We start from the raw sequence: 16,699 nt of genomic DNA, 5'->3' as shown, positions 1-16,699 counted from the left end.
ATGGTGATGATGATGTGACGGTGGTGGTAATTATGGTGATGATGATGTGACGGTGGTGGTAATTATGGTGATGATGATGTGACGGTGGTGGTAATTATGGTGATGATGATGGTGACGGTGGTGGTAATTATGGTGATGGTGGCGGTGATGATGATGGTAATTATGGTGATGATGATTGTGATGATGATGGTGGTGGTGATGATGATGGTGGTGGTGGTGATGATGATGGCGGTGATGATGGTGACAATTATGGTGATGACGGTGAAGATTGTGGTGGTGAAGATGGTGGGGATGATGACGGTGATGATTATGATGTGATGATGATGGTGACGGTGGTGGTAATTATGGTGACGATGGTGGGGATGATCATGGTAATTATGGTGATGATGGTGGTGGTGATGATGATGGTGACGGTAGTGGTAATTATGGTGACGATGGTGCGGATGATGATGGTGGTTTGGGAAGGATGGTGATAATGATGGTGACCGTGTTGGTAATTATGGTGATGATGGTGGTGACGGTGGTAGTGATTATGGTGTTGACGTTGATGATGGTGGTGGTGATGATGATGGTGGTGACGATGATGGTGATGATGATGTTGATGATGATGGTGGTTGTGACCATGGTCATGGTGGTGATGATGATGGTGACGGTGGTGGTAATTATGGTGATGATAGTGGTGATGATGATGGCGATGGTAATTATGGGGATGACGGTTTATGATGTGCAGATCTTTAATTACACTGATAACGACCTCATATGACAGACTAATGCACTGTGTGCTGAGGCAGAGTGTGACGGTCAGATTTGTCAACATGACTCAGTAGTGATAGCACTACACACAGCAATATGCAGTAATGTTGGCGAAAGGCATTGTACACCCCGGACAAGTCAATGACGAGGCTCCAATAATCTTCTAAAAGTACTCATTCTAACCCAAATCCAAACCTTAACACCGGCGTCACATCATAAAACTGTTGCAGACAGACTCTATTGTCCTGCTGTTGGACGCATCGAATCAGAAACCACTTGTAGGCCTTGTTCTAGAGCAGTGGTTCTTAAAGGGTTGGGCATCTAAGTGGTTCCAGGGGGGTCCCCAGCAAAAAGCCGAATCGTTTATTTTCACCATAATTCCATCCATAAGTAACACAATGACTATTTTGTTCGTGGGTTTTTTACACTTTCTGTAATAAAACACATACCAGTCTAAACCAATCAAACATACCAATCAATCTAATGTCCTTCCAGGACCTATAAACCCCCCTTGCAGTTCATGCTTTAAATGTTTGCACATGTAAATTTGAAGTAAATAGTTTACATATCACTAACAAATTCTACATATTTTCTACTTTATATTTAAATATTTTGTTTATTGCACCAAAGAAAAGTCCTTTTATGTGTAAACCTGCTTGGCAATAAATCTGATTCTAAAACAACATTTCTATCAGACGGGGGATCCTGGGACAAAAACTGGGGTCAAATGGGGTCTAATTTTTGTCAGTTTAGGGCTCCTTGATGCGAAAGTTTGAGAACCACTGTTCTAGGGAAGATTCATTTTAGAGTAAACCACATTAGAAACAAATCACTACTCAGAGCAGGGTGTTTTATTTAAAACATGTTTGACGGATCTTTTTAAGGGAGAGGACTCGATCTCAGCACCCGTCCTTTTGGCCGCTGCACCTCCATTTTAATTGGCTTTCAAAAATAACCCGGGCTCATCCTTCAGTTCCACCTCGGAGCAGGAACCCAGGGGATGAAGCCGCCACGTGCACGTGGTGAAGTGCTCTGCGTGGGTCTCGCAGCGGCCGTGTGACCTCTGCTTTACTGCGGTACTCTCTCTCTCTCTCTCTCTCTCCTGGTGTGGGCTGGTTCACCATCTTTATGTAAAACCTATGTGGGAGGGGAGCACATTGCAGAGCAGGGCTTCAGAAATGTGATCCAAGTGAGAGGCAGGCGCCAGTTTCCACGGTGAGAAATCACTCTTATGTTCACAATATGTTAATTTTGTTCTATTTAACACCTCAAACCTGCCTCATTCTTCTTAAATAATTGTTTTAATTACAAAAGAAGAAGAAGAGAAAGACCAGACAGAGGCCTTGCCTGCTTCTTGTGAGTGTGGTTAGTCCTCAGCTGCTGCTGAGTCTCTGGAGAGGAGAAAATTAGTTCATTTCCTCCTCTTTTTTTAGCAGCTGCACAGTCTCTGAAGCACCAGCAGGTGGCAAAGCACTCACCTCTCCCTCTCAGCCAATCAGAGCAGGGAGAGCCAGAGGGGTGGGTGGGGCGTAGGAAAAAAAGAGAGGGAGAGCCTCAGAGCTGAGATAAAAGTAAAGAGGACAGAGTGAGCAGAGACTCCGAGCAGAGAAAGTAAAACTGTGAGGTGGAGAAGCAACAGGTCGGACAGAGAGGAAGAGAAGAAGAAGAAGCTCCTTCTACAGACTCTTCTTTGTGTGTTTTCTATCAGGGTTTCAAACTTCCTGGATTTGCTGGTGAGCGTGTGCTGTGGAGAGAAAGAGGAGCTCTGTTCTGAGAGCATGAGTAGGAGAGAGGCTTCCTCAGGCTGGGAGGGTTTGGAGAAGGAAGGAAGTTAGGAAGCCAGTTTATAGAAAAGCAACCCCCCTCTTCTCCACCTCCTCCTCCTTCCTACCTTGAGGCTGTAACACAGAAGAGTTGCTTTTGTTTTGAACGCTTCTGCTGCTGCTGCTTCCTGCTGTAAACTGAAGCTTAGCTGAGGCACACGGTAGACCTGAAGCTGTACTTCCTGTGTCTGCCGCTTTGAGAAACTAAAAGTTTGAGCAGCTGCTGCAGAGGAGGGAAGCTGTCAGAATGGCTGACTGCTGCTCGGGCTGCGTGAGCTCTGCGCTGACCTCGGACCAGCTGAGTTTGTGAGAGAAGAAGTAGCAGAGAGGCAGAGAGGGAGCTCCGCCAGGACATGGATCAGCAGCCGGAGGAGGAGCAGCCTGCCCAGCACACCTCGCTGCAGGATGGAGGAGAGGGGCACTTCACCTCCACCTCTGCCGCCTCCTCCACCTCGTCCTCCCCAGCCTCCGAGCTGCCCTCTGTGGCCCCCGCCCCCCGCTGCCAACACACCAGCAAGACCTTCACCGGCCTGAGGATCTTCAGCAGGAGGTGAGTCTTCTTCACCGACACGGCAGCTGCCACACTTTCTCACGCACACAGTAACTTTCCAACACTGAGCTTTAACTCAGCAGGTCATCCAGGTAAAAGCTCTGATATCTGTCAGCGCCTCCTCAGTGGGCACCTCTCCTGGTGCACAGGAAGTGATGCGCTCTGCGGCACGTTCTCAAGCTGAGCATAAAAAAATCTCTTGTGTTTATCTTTAAACATCACGCTTGGAAACAAGACGTTGCAGAACAGGATCGGCTCTGTCAGAGTGAAATGGAACGAGAAAGGAACTGTCCTTTTCTTTGGTATCATAACTTCACAGAGAGGTTCTTCACTAAAACTCATAAAAAGCCTCTTTCTCTTGGAACACAAAGTGTTGTGGAACTTTTATTTTGCTTTTCTGTGTAAAACGTTCCTTCTGTTCAGGAATTACGTCCAGTTTGTGGTTTGTAGAATGTCACTTGCCAAAAGTTGGTATTTATGTACTCACTGTGTGTGTGTGTCTTGTAATTCCACGTGGGATCGACTCTTTTACTGGTATGGCCCACAGAAAATAAAATAAAGAGAAATGAATTCATTCTTCTTTACTCCAGCTGAAGAAAAGAAGAATAAAATTAGAGCTGAAGCTACGAAAATCAAGACATTTGTGGGCATTTTGTAAAGCAAACCAAACTCCATTCATATTTTTTGCCATTTTTGGAGTTTAGTGATATGAAGTGACCTTCTTGGAAAGTTTTCTAAATGTCAGAATTTGTTTTTGTTAAAGTGAATTGAATTGTCAGATTTTTGAGTGTTGGATCTAGAGAGTATAAAAGAGGAGGGGGAACTGTTCACTTCAGCTTCTCTGTATTCCTGAACAAAACACCACATTGTTTGATAACTAGCTAAAAAGTTAGACGACTCATGATTGATCGGCAGAGAACTTAAACTGGCTGAATTAATGAAGCAATATGGGCAAATAATAGAAGAAGAAAAAACAAACAGAAAGAAGAAACGTGGCTCAACGAGAGCTTGTTGGAAAAACAGTAAAACAAAGGCTAAAACTAACGCAGCAAGTTTCAATCAGACTTCAACAAACATTAATTCATCTGAAAAAGCCATTTTAAATTAAATCAAATTAAATTAAAATAAAGCTTTAAAGCTCCTCAAAGTGTAAGTTTGAAGCTGATTGCACATTTTAATCTAAAGTTGAAAGATTTTGGTGCGACAGGATTAAATTTAATATTATTTTTCCAGGAAAAACTAAACTGAGGTTTAAAAAGAGGTTTGAATTGAATCTTCCTTTATTTTAAGATAGTTTTAAAGTTTGGTGCGACATAATTTAAAGTTTAATCCGGGTTTAAAAAGGAGTCCTTGTTGGCGTAAACCAACTCAAAAGATTTATCCAGCCCTGCTTTTCAAAGCTCCATCCAAAGCAGTGCTGCTGTTACAGATGCTGTCAGCAGCAGTTTGACACTCAAGTGATTTATTTTTTTTAATAACACGTCTGGTGAGTCAGTCATCGATCTGGTGTTCAGCAAAGACTAAAAAAAGGCTCGGTGTCGACTGACGCTCAGAAACGATACTGAAACCTGCCAGACCAAATGAGGGGGGAAAAAAGTCTCAGTTTCATAGTTTCTTTCTGTCAGTGCTCATCGTGTAGTGTTTTACAGAGAAAACACTGATATTAATTCCCAAAGAAAACTAAAATGGCGGCTCTTCTGCTGTGCTTCTTGGTCTGAGGTTTAATTAAATAGAATAATTTGGGACTTCTGGACGTACGACACAAAACACTCTTCTAACATGTTGGGTGCGTTGGACTGTGACAAGACGTGTTGTTAAATGTTTACTGTCAGACCAAGAAAAGCTCACATTAGAGAACCTGGAGCTCGACTCTGAATGTTCACAGGAAGAGACGGAGCAATTAGTCGATTAATCGTTTGGTCATTTTGATCGTCGATAAAGTGACTTTTTACTGAATCCAACTTCTGACATGTGTACAGTTGTTGTTGCTGCGGTCTGTTGAGTCCCTTCTCTGTAACATCTGGTTTTATTATCAGCCACAGGGCGTCCTGCTGCAGCACTGCACGTCACTGATCTGATTAAAGCCTCGGCTGCCGCTCGCTGCAGAAAGTCTTCTAAATGAAATGAGAGCGATAGAGAGTTGATTTTTTTTGAGTCTGTTCTTTGGTTTGTTTTTCTTTACAGCAGATCTTACTATTTCAAATGGTTTCCAAGAGTCCACACATGAAGGACAAAGAAATGAAAAATATGTGCAGTAGTCAACGGCGAGAAAACAACAAATATTATGATCCTGTTTGAATTGTGCCCTGAATTACACACATCATGTTTGTCAATTTAAAAGATCTATTTTAAAGTCAAGAAAGTCGCAGTTTGATGAAAAACTCATGAAGTATAAGACTGTGAAAATACATAATTACAAACGTCGTTAACTTTTTCTGTCAATGACTGAAGCTAACGTGACTGAAGCTAACGTGACTGAAGCTAACGTGACTGAAGCTAACGTGACTGAAGCTAACGTCAAAAAGCTTACATGAGAGGATGATGTGATGAAAGGACCAGGAGTCGTTGGATTAAACTTATCAGGTGAGATATAAGTTATCTAGCTAGTAGCAAGAAAGCAATAAACATAAATGCTCCGTATTTGTATAGCGCCTTTCTAGTCTTTTCGACCACTCAAAGCATTTTTACACTACATCTGCATTCACCTGTCAAAGAGCCTAAGTGCTTAAACAGCAAACTAACATTCACACACTGGCGGAACAGCCACATCGGGGTTCAGTGTCTTGCCCAAGGACACTTCGACATGCAGCCTGTAGGAACCGGAGATTGAACCACCGACCTTCTGATTAACGGCCAACCCGCTCTACCTCCTGAGCCACAGCCGCCCGGAGAACGTAAGCTCGCATTTCCGCGCTAACATGTTGGTGACGTATATTGTGCGAGACTAGTTCATTGAACGGGTGTCAAACAAAACGACATGTAACTTTATTGTTTTACGACAAACTGCGACTTTCTTGACAGACAAAATTATCTATCTATCTATATTAAATTGACAAACATCATTTGTGTAATTCAGGGCTCAATTTCAGAAAGCAGGCTAAACAAACTCTGAGCTCTGACTGAGCCTGAGGTGGGAAACTCTGCTGATCAGAATAAGTTCAATCAACTCTTGAGTATGTTGAGCCTGATGGAAGTGTGTGCGTGGGGATGGAAAAAAAGCCTCATCGATGGGGCTCCAATACTACGATTCACCATGGCAACGGGTAAATAAAGGCAGAGCCTCCATTTTAATCGAGTGGAGCCAGAAATATGAAGACTTTCCTTAATGCATGATAAAGTGCTGCAGCCCATTACATTCGATTTTAAATAGGAAGGCTATGTTTCTTAAGCTGTGACCCGACGGGACTAAATGCTGGTGGCAATCGGCTACCTGATAATGAAAATGGGTATAGATCAAATATAAGACACAAACAGCAGGTTAGCCTATTAATTATTTTTTGCAGAAAATGTGTCTAAGGTTCAAACTGACTGTAAAGTTTTAGACGTCTATTTTACATTAATAAAATCTTGCTAATTTCATATTTTATTAATGCTGTCAGAACGCATTCAGACTATCAGCAGATAATAATGGAAAAACTCACTTTTTGTTTCAGCTGCACCACAGTCACATTATCTCCAGTAGGTCTATGATAACTAGGAATGTTCCAATCAGTGCGACTACGATAAGAAAGATCACTGAGGTTCCATATTAAACAGTGATTACTGCAGTAATGTAGCCCACAGTAAGTGTTTTCAGTGCAGCTGTCCACAGAGTCACAGCGTTAAAGTTTAGCCTACCTAAAGACGGAAACAGATTTTATTCTGGGCTGAGGAGAAATCCACGATGTGCGGAGATCCGTCCATACATCAACGACAGATTGATCATAAATCGGTCATGTTCAAGATCATGTTTGGGTAAAAACTAACAGCCGGGATTTTAAAGTTTTTAAATATGTAAATGCGTTCAGATTTGCGCTTTGATGTCGACAGAATGAATGAGGAAATGAAACGGTGAGTCAGACAGCTGCCTCAGAGAAACCGACAGTTTTAGATGTGCACAGCATCAGTTGCCGGAGTTACTGATCTAGGGATTATTATGAGTTTCCCTCATCTCAGGTTTAACATACTCAGAATTTTCACTAATCCTGCTTTCTGAAACGGGGCCCTGGTCTCAATTCTCTATAAATAAAATAAAAACATACAGCACAAATATACAAACAGAGGCATCTCAATAAAAATAAATAAAAGCTTAAATCCCAGTTTACACTAAAACGTTTTTTTTATCTGCTGCAGTTTGAAAGTTTCCTGCGTAAATAGTTGTGTTACCCCCATTCACCCTCTTGTTAATGACATTAAACACGGAAATAAACTATTTTTTTGTTATTGATTCATCAACATGTTTGAGTTCTGGACTTTTCTGTCGGCCAAAATGAGCAATCTGAAGACGCCACTGTGGACATTCTTCACTTTGACTTCACCTTCGACAATTGATCGCGAAATAATCAGCAGATTAATCAAGTTGACATATTTTGTTTGATGTCATAGAAGAAATAACAGTAAATGGTCACAACCTTTTAAGAAGCTGGAACAAGGACCCATTCAGCGAACGAGATTTAACCCCATCAGCCAAAAGAACAACACAAAGTGCATCGTGGCCACAGTCATGGTTTGAATTATGGGGGGTGTTGGGGGGGACTGACCTCCCTAGTTAAGGCTTTGAACGCCCCAAAAGAGGCAAAAACAACAGTTCAGGGGGGCTTTCCTACCTGTCATTGTAAATATTACAAAATATTTCCCATACTCACGCCTTATATTTAAGAATCAGACACCCCTAAAAATGGACTGTACCATTTCGTTGACGTTAGCTGAACGTCTGTCTCCCCACATCACTGGCAGCTGCAGGTTAATGTCAGCAGAGCTGTCCGGCTGCTTTAATACACTTATAACTCTCCTACCTTCAGAGTTTTGTGATTAGCATTTCTTTTACTTAAAATGAGCTATCTGATGTTAGCTAGCTGAGAGCCCATCCTGTCATTTCATTATTAATTTCAAATTTTATGTAATTGTCAACTAACACTGGTGTTTAGGCTTGAGCAGTGAAAGAAAGATGTATTTCAGATACACAATTTGACATCAATATAGATTTGATATTTGTTTTCCCAACAGTGTCTGACTACTGCTGTATTAAACGCAGATTACACTTCATTCAGTCAACATGAGCGAGAGGAGATATTTGCACTTAAAACTTGAAATGATAAGAATTAGGAACAAGAGATGATAATGCAGACTGTATTTTATGATAGTGTCTTTGGTTGTGGTTCAACACAGTGTGGGTTTGAGCGGTCGTGATGGTCGGCTGTTGTTGGTCTGACTTGCTGGCAGTTTTGCCCGTTTTGCACCTTCAGACTGCACACATCAGTTAAATAAGCAAGGATATTGTATTGACCTGGGAAAAAAAAAAAAGTCCAGTCCGGGGGCCTATGCTGACCCCTGTCCATTGCTGAAAGCGCCTACATTGGGCACGGGAGCATCAATCAGTCAATCAAAGCTTTATTAAGGACACATACAGGGAACAAAAAGCAGACAAATACAAAAGAAACAAAAGACAAACGGACACCGATGGTCCGCACTCTGCAGAGGAAGCTGACTGACCTTAGTGCCAGTGGGTTCGCCAGTGCTGAAATGAGCATCGTGGCAGGGTGCGTCGCTTACCTGGGGAGCACATGGCACCGGGATGCATTATGGGAGGAAGGCGAGCCGGCGGAGGCAGTGTGATGCTTTGAGCCATGTTCTGCTTTCATGTGAAGAAGAAGATATTTTATTTAATCCCGCGAGTCGTAACTGCGCCACCAGCGAGCTTGTGGGTGTCACTCTGAGACGTAGCGCCTACCTAATGGTTGCTGCAGATCACGTACACCCTGTCATGGACACAGTATTCCCTGATGGCCCCTCTCAGCAGGATCACGAGCCACAACAAAACTGGTTCAGGAACGGTTTGAGGAACACAACAAGGTGTGGACTTGTACACATAAAGCATCTGAGTGATATGCTGGACAAAGTGCGATCCACGGAGGCCCCACCTTACAGGACGTAAAGGATCTGCTGCTAACGTCTTGGTGCCAGATACCACAGCACACCTTCAGAGGTCTAGTGGAGTCCAGGTCTGCTTGTGTTTGACACGTCAAGTGGAAATCTTCCTAAAAGACAGAACAGGAGGAGCGACTGCAGATTATGCGTTTTTAAGACAGACATAAAAGTAAATATGTGAAACTCTGCAGCTCTTTGTGATAATCAATGACTTGTTTAAGTAGTTTTCTAAAACAACAGTCAGCAGAAGGCCGCAACGAACGATTATTTTAACTATAGATCAGTTTTTCCCAAAGCCTAAGATGTCCAAAACTCAAATATATTAAGTTTATTGTCACAGAGGAGCAAAGAAAGCAGAAAATATTCACATTTTTTCCTTTAAAAAAGGACCTAAAGTGATTTAATGAATCAAAATAGCTGGCTATTAATGTAATAGTTGACAACTAATTGATTTATCGACTAATCTCTGCAGCTCTAGTCAGCAGCCGCAGGTTCTCCTTACTGAAAACGTTCCTCCTGTTCCGTCTTTTTGGGAAGATCGGCAGGTGGCGTGTCAAACTTTATATCTTTTCACAGAAACAGGGCTGTGGGTTTAGCCCAGTATGAACGTGAGGAACGGTTCCAGCAAGGAGAACCTGTTTCAGGGTCCACGTGGCTCCTGACGCAGTAAAGCTGCAGATGGACCAGTTAGTTTGAACTCTCTGTGTGTGTGTGTGAGCGTCTAGGACTGAAATCATCACTGTGTCACGTGACCGTTTCCAGCAGGAGGTCTGACTTCCTGTTTGCTCTCTGAGTAACACATCAGAGTGTGTGTGTGTGTGTGTGTGTGTGTGTTAGTCACTCGCCGTCTGTTAATGAGCTCCACATGCAACGCCGGGCACAATGTGATACTCAGAGTACAACTGTAGGTACATATTGGAGCATTTCACTTTATTTACCTTTTATTTAAGCAGAAAGAAAAACATTGAGATTAAAAATCTTTTTTACAAGAGGGTCCTGGCCAAGACAGGCAGCAGCACAATTAACAAGGTTGCAGACATTAAAACATATAACACTTTATGATGGGAATAAATAGTAAGTTACAAGGTCATAAAATATCAAGTCTTTAATGCTACTTTATAATACATTACAGATGAATCCGCCCAGCAGTGGATTAGGCAACCAACAAACCTTAAATGCTGCTTGCATGCATACAATAACAATAATATAATGTCATATAATATTATAACACTGATGGAGCAACAATGCTTCTGTACTCGTACTGATGAATTTCTCCATCGTTGTTCCTTCAGAAGAGGCTCAGCTCTTTTCCTGTACTGCAGTATAAAAGACTTGGACTGTGGAGGTCTGTGTCAGATCCTAAATACGCTCCGCTGTGAATAAAGAGGTAACAAGTGCAGATTCAAGTTCAGTCAGGTGCTCAGTTTAATCTCCCAGTGATCTCCGTGGTCCTCTAATTATAGCAGCTGTTAATGGATTGGCGGAGCAATTAATTAAAAGCGGTTGTTTTTAGAGTCTGGTGGGAATATTTCACTCCAGAGTAAAAGGATTCAATCTGCAGATGTCGAAGGACTCGGCACCTCCTCCTCCTCCTCCTCTTCCTCCTCCTTTTGAAACAGTCAAGGGATTTAAAGGACAACACATTTCATTTTTCTGCTTTCATTGAAATATAAAAACAGTCAAATCCACAGAGGCCGTACAGCGTCAGGGCTGCTGTTAGATGATTGATTTAGATGATTGATTTATTGGGGTGGAGCAGTGGATGAGATGCATGCCTGCGGTGTGGGAGACGCGGGTTCAACTCCCCACTGTGAGACACGTGTCCCTGAGAAAGACACTTAACCCCTAGATGCTCCAGAGGCGTGTGACCTCTGACATGCATAGCGATGCTAAGTCACGTAAGTCGGCTAAATCCCTCTATGTACCTACACCGTGAGCATGTTAGCATGCTGATGTTAGCAGTTAGCTCAAAGTACAGACCGCAGATCCCCCGACTTCTCGCCAAGCAGCTGAATGATGTCAGCTCACCTGGAAGCACACGTTGTAAATGGTAAACATAAAGACAACCTGTAAACCCCGCTCTTTTTCTTCTCTGCGCAAAAGCTAGTCAGGAAAACGTAAAATATGTTTAAACAAAAAGAACATTGATTGACTGACTTCTGAGGATTTACCGATGTAGCTCGACGGGAACACAGTTAACGAGTAACTTGTTTTTTTTTGTTTATGTTGTTTTCATTAAAACGTCTCTTTTTAGGAGGGCGCCGCTGAGGGTTCTGCTGTGTGCACACCTGACAAAGAAACATCAGTTTGTCGCGGTCAGCCATGTTTTTCGTTCACTTTCGGCGTCATGAACCATCTGGAACACTTTGAGGTTTGTTGAAGTCCAAGTCAAGTCTCAAGTCTTTTGAGGACGAGTCTCAAGTCGAGTCTGAAGTCACTGTGTGTCGGACTCGAGTCCACATCTCTGATACGTGTCTAGGGGTTAACTAGGGGTTAAGTGTCATGCTCAGGGACACATTGGCATGTGTCTTATCCACTGCACCATCGCCACCCTGCTGGGGAGATACAAACTTTCTTTGGATTATGTGCCAGGCGAGCAAGGGTGCATCTCAAGTCTCTTATTTGTCGTTCGCTCCTCGCTTGAACCGGAAGTTGTTCCGCTCCGCCATCTTGCAGACCGTCCCAAAGAGGATACATCCGTGCATCCTTCAGGGAAGTCTTTTACTGACCGACACGCCCCCTTACTGGGCAGATAACATTAAACTCAAGTGTTTCACTGCAGATGCAATTTAGAGACTTGAGAAGCTCTCCGAGTCTTCACTGGACGTGGAACAGGTGCCATCTTTGGGTCCAGAGTCCAGGTCTTTAATGCTGTCAGTGCCCAATCCGTCTGCACATGCACAATTGTGGTAACCTTCTTTGACTGACAGGACCACTTTGGCGCACGTGCAGATATGGATCCGGCAGGCAGCGCGGGTTTGGTACCTACAAGTGCATCCGTGGTCCAGCCTCACAGAGCTGCCAGCATGGCTGCCGTCACTTCATCTAATGACCCTGGAGCAGAGGGAACATATAGACCCTTACGCTCCTGTCGGTCACGTCAGTGTGGAATTCGGACGTCTGCTGCCATGTTTATGTTTTCAAGGTTGGTATTAATGAGCGGGCCAGAACATAATAAACATCTATATAAACTGAAAACAAGCATAATATTATAAATATTATTTTCATCACGGTGGAAACTGGGACATTTTAGTGTTACTTGTCATGACTCAAACTCCCAGCTATAAACCGGGACGTCTGGCCGCTGTAGTCTGGAGTCTTCTCATAAAGATGAAGCAGATTTTGCGCCCACTGTTGCTCCTGATTGTCAAAATAATGCAGACGTGTCAGCTCGCCGCTGACGCCTGAAATCAGAGCGAACATGCTGGAGTCAGCTGCAGAGAACCAGTCTGGTGTCCTACGTGCTCGGTCATGTCTCTGACAGGATAGTCCACGTACAGACGGACCAGTTCTACAGGGACTTACAAAGAAGTCACATGCTGTATGTGTCATGATCACTCACATGAGCAGATTATTGGGGATTATAGATTAGATTTGCTGTAACTTTCAGCTGCAGGATCTAATTAATAAAACCTAACTTGGAAAAAGTATCTTTTAGGATTTTTGTACCTTTTTGTTGTCATTTTTGCTTCCATTAGATTAAATTATAAAACATACATATTTTCTCAACAGCAATGATAGTAGAGATTATAAAAAACTGAGGTGCTACAAAATGCTCATATTTCCACCGACTATCTAACAATTAGAGCTTCAGCTGTAAATGTGTGTGTTGTTTGAGGCAATGTTTGCACCGGTAACAGTTAATAAATCTCAGACCAACACACGTGATGCCGCCACAGCGAGCGGGTCGGACCTGTTCATGTCAAACTTTATCATATTTGGGTTAAATTCATCATCGGGGGGAGACGAAGTCAGTCGGCTTCATTTAATGAACATCCACCTATTTAACTAAACTACTATAAAATCTATTTTATAGGAACTACAAGTAACAAGAAAACTACAAAGACAGTGATTATTTAAAACTGTATAATAAAGGAGAATTAATTGCATATTTTATTTCAGTGACTTGAAAGGGATGGAGGTAGAAAGTACGTTTCTACTTTAGTAAAACTTTGAAGTACCGCAGCTTTTTTTTTTTCGTAATCGAAAAAAAACCGTGGATTAGACTCTGCAGTTTATTTGAAGTAATTATGGGGTTTTGTCTTTGACACACACACACACACACACACACACACACACACACACACACACACACACACACACACACACACACACACACACACACACACACACACAGGGTCTGGATCAGGTGTTGCAGTGTGTAATTGACTCCTGGTCTTCTTCTGTTTCACTGAGGCTCCTTCTGTCTGACATAGGCCACGCCCCTTCAGTGATGTCACAGCAGGTCTTTCACCTTTGACAGGTGATTGGATGGCATCACCTGAGAGTCGAGTCTCTCAGGCTGCACGCGGCTCCAGATCTCCTTCTGTTGATAGATCAGCACTGTGGCTGTGTACTCTACACAAGCCGTTATACGACGGGCTAGAACAAAGTGAAATTATTTCAAATCATGTGCACGTGTAGCTCAGTCGGTGCTGTGCGGGACTCCAGTTAGGAAGGTTGCAAGATCGATTTTTACTGCGGATGTTTTTTTCTCCCTTGTTAAACAAATCGAATAAAAGGACATTTTTGTACGTGCTCACATAAAGCATGTGCTGCAAAAAACTTTCTCATGCTTTTATTTTAGAGGCACAATCACTTAAGAGGAAGTGATTGTGTGAGTAACTATAGCTGTCATGACTGAGATCTATTTCAGCATCAGCGGCTATCAATTTATTGATATTTTTATTTTTCTGCTATCAAAGCAGTCTGGCTGCGGCCCAGATATTATTGCTGGTGGGCCGGTTCTGGCCCACGGGCCGCCTATTGCCAACCACTGGCCTACTGCATCCTCAGTATGTACTGCATTCTGCGTACTAAATGAACAATTGGCATATGATTACCAGCAGAATGTCCACGCTGAAGTCGAGCAGAGGACATTTCGCCGGTGGACAGCCTGAACAGATGGAATCGGTTTCGGGGCAGATGAGTGCGAGCAGTAAGCTCATTTAGTTTACATCTGGGCATTTCTCGTACACACAATCCAAATCCTCTAAGTATGCAAACGCAGCCAGAGAGCAAGTTCACACCTTCACACCTGATCAGCTCCAGAGTGGCTGCAGCTGGTAAATGAACAGTTTCGACTGTCAGGAAGGTTTCAGACGCCTCAGTGTGTCGACTCGCCGACATCAGCCGGCATTTAAAGCTCACAGTGCGTTGTTGTCTCTTGTTTATCTGTTTTGGTCATGGCCAGCTATGTTGTCTCCGAGGTCATGACCTTTTATAATGACCTTTAACTGTCTGCTGTCTGCTGCTATCGCTGAGTCGCTCTGTGATTACAGGTTACACGTGATGATTCAGAAATCTTAGATCACGTAATAATATAATAAGGAGGGCGTTTCATGGTCGACCTTTGGAAGAATGATCGGCCTGCTGCAGCATCCACAGACCTGCACACTCAAAACCAGGAACTACGAGTCCCAGGAACAGAAGCTGCATTCAGGAACTTTTCACCAACATGCTGTCAAAACGTGACGCGTCCAAACGTTTGTGCAAAGAATCAGTTAGGAGTTTGTGCTCTGACAGAACCAGTGATGGACAAAGTACACAAATCCTGTTCTTGAGTAAATGTACAGATACCCTTGACGAATATTACTCCACTCCAAGCTGAAGTCTTCAATTTTATTCTTTCAAAAATGACTAAAGTTACTCAGGTGTGTGTGTCAGTGGTGAACAAAGTATTCATATCCTACTGCATTGAAAATGTTACTAAAGTATTTAAGTATAATCAGGGAAACAGTACTTAATGTCCTGTACTGTTATGTATTAGATTATTATTCCTCATGCATTAATGTAAAATCAGGATTTTACTGCTGTAGTTGTCGCGCTGTAGAATTTAACTACGACTAATTATTTTCATTCTGTACTGAAGAAATACTCAGCAGGTTACCCAAAGTGACGCCTTCACAGAACTTAGTTTTGTCTAACCAACAGTCCAAAACTCAACGTTATAACAAATAAATTAAAGCAGCAAATCTTCACGTGTGGGAGCCTTCAAATATTTTTACAGGAACAATTTCTTGAGCCATCAAATTGTTGCCGCTTAATTTCCCTGCCAGTCTAATAATCCCATCAGCTGCAGAAACTGTTGGAGTAAATTTATAACAAATCATTTTTTATAAACTCTTCATGTGTTTTGTGTAAAAATCTGACTTTGTAAAGTTATTGAAACTGTCAGTTACAGTCCCCTCCAAAAGTGTTGGAACGGTGAGGCCACTTCCTTTGTTTTTGTTGTTCACTGAAGACATTTGGGTTTAAGATCAAAAGATGAGACAAGAGTTCAGAATTTCAGCTCTCATTTCCTGGTTTTCACCTCTAGATGTGTGAAACAACTCAGGACAAACCACCGTTTGTTTTAGACCACAGCGTTCTTCGGTGAGCAAAAGTAAAGGAACAAATCATCTTAAAGTAAATAACATTTAATATTTGGTGGCAGAACCTTTGCTTGCAGTAACTGCCTCAAGCCTGCGACCCATCGACATCACCAAACTGTTGCATTCTTCATTTGTGAAGCTATTCCAGGTTTTTACCGCAGCTTCTTTCAGTTCTTGTTTGTTTCGGGGTGTTTCTCCCTTCAGTCTCCTCTTAAGGAGGTGAAATGCAGCTCTGTTGGGTTCAGGTCAGCTGATTGACTTGGTCAGTCTAAAACCTTCCACTTTTTCCCCTGATGAAGTCCTTTGTTTTGTTTTGTGTGCTTTGGCTCGTTGTCCTGCTGCATGATAAACTTCCTCCCCGTTAGTTTCAGTGCATTTCTCTGTAAACACTTCTGACTTCATTCTGCTGCGACCATCATCAGTTCCATCATCAATAAATATTAATGAGCCTGTTCCAGAAGCAGCCATGCAGCCCAGGCCGTGACATCACCTCCACCAGGCTTCACAGATGAGCTTGTACGCTCTGGATCATCAGCAGTTCCTTTCTTTCTCCACACTTTGGCCTTTCCATCACTTTGCTACAGATTAATCTTGGTCTCATCCGTCCATCAGATTGTGTTCCAGGACTTTTGCGGCTCATCTCTGTTCTTCTCTGCAAATTTCACTCTGGCCTTGTGATTCTTGCTGCTGATGAGTGGTTTGCATCTTGTGATGTGGCCTCTATATTTCTGCTCTCTGAGTCTTCTTCCAACAGTGGATTGTGATACCTTCACCCTGCACTGTGGAGGTCGTTGCTGATGTCACTTCCTGATGTTTTGGGCGTTTTCTTCACAGCTCTCACCATATTTCTGTCA

The 16,699-nt window shown here is 42.8% G+C and overlaps 1 protein-coding gene and 1 long non-coding RNA gene across 3 annotated transcripts in view; one reads left to right on the top strand and one right to left on the bottom strand.

Moving 5' to 3' along the window:
• Positions 1 to 1,586: 1,586 nt before the first annotated feature.
• Positions 1,587 to 3,272, bottom strand: LOC123962223. Its single transcript, XR_006822884.1, has 2 exons — positions 2,645 to 3,272; positions 1,587 to 1,890 (listed from the first exon to the last, which is right to left on the bottom strand). It is a non-coding gene; the product is annotated as an uncharacterized LOC123962223 (long non-coding RNA).
• LOC123962203 (diacylglycerol kinase zeta-like) overlaps positions 2,346 to 16,699 on the top strand; it is an 84,775-nt gene continuing 70,421 nt past the window's right edge. Inside the window, exon 1 of one of the 2 annotated variants that reach the window (XM_046038193.1) lies at positions 2,346 to 3,126. In XM_046038193.1, the coding sequence (XP_045894149.1) occupies positions 2,930 to 3,126 (197 nt within the window). In that variant the 5' untranslated portion in view covers positions 2,346 to 2,929. The remainder of the gene's footprint in view (positions 3,127 to 16,699) is intronic. The other variant, XM_046038192.1, reaches the window with a different exon arrangement.

Source organism: Micropterus dolomieu, linkage group LG22, assembly GCF_021292245.1.
Source record: "Micropterus dolomieu isolate WLL.071019.BEF.003 ecotype Adirondacks linkage group LG22, ASM2129224v1, whole genome shotgun sequence".
NCBI lineage: Eukaryota > Metazoa > Chordata > Actinopteri > Centrarchiformes > Centrarchidae > Micropterus > Micropterus dolomieu.
Note: the sequence above shows the minus strand (reverse complement) of the source record. Positions and strands in the feature narration are given on the sequence as shown.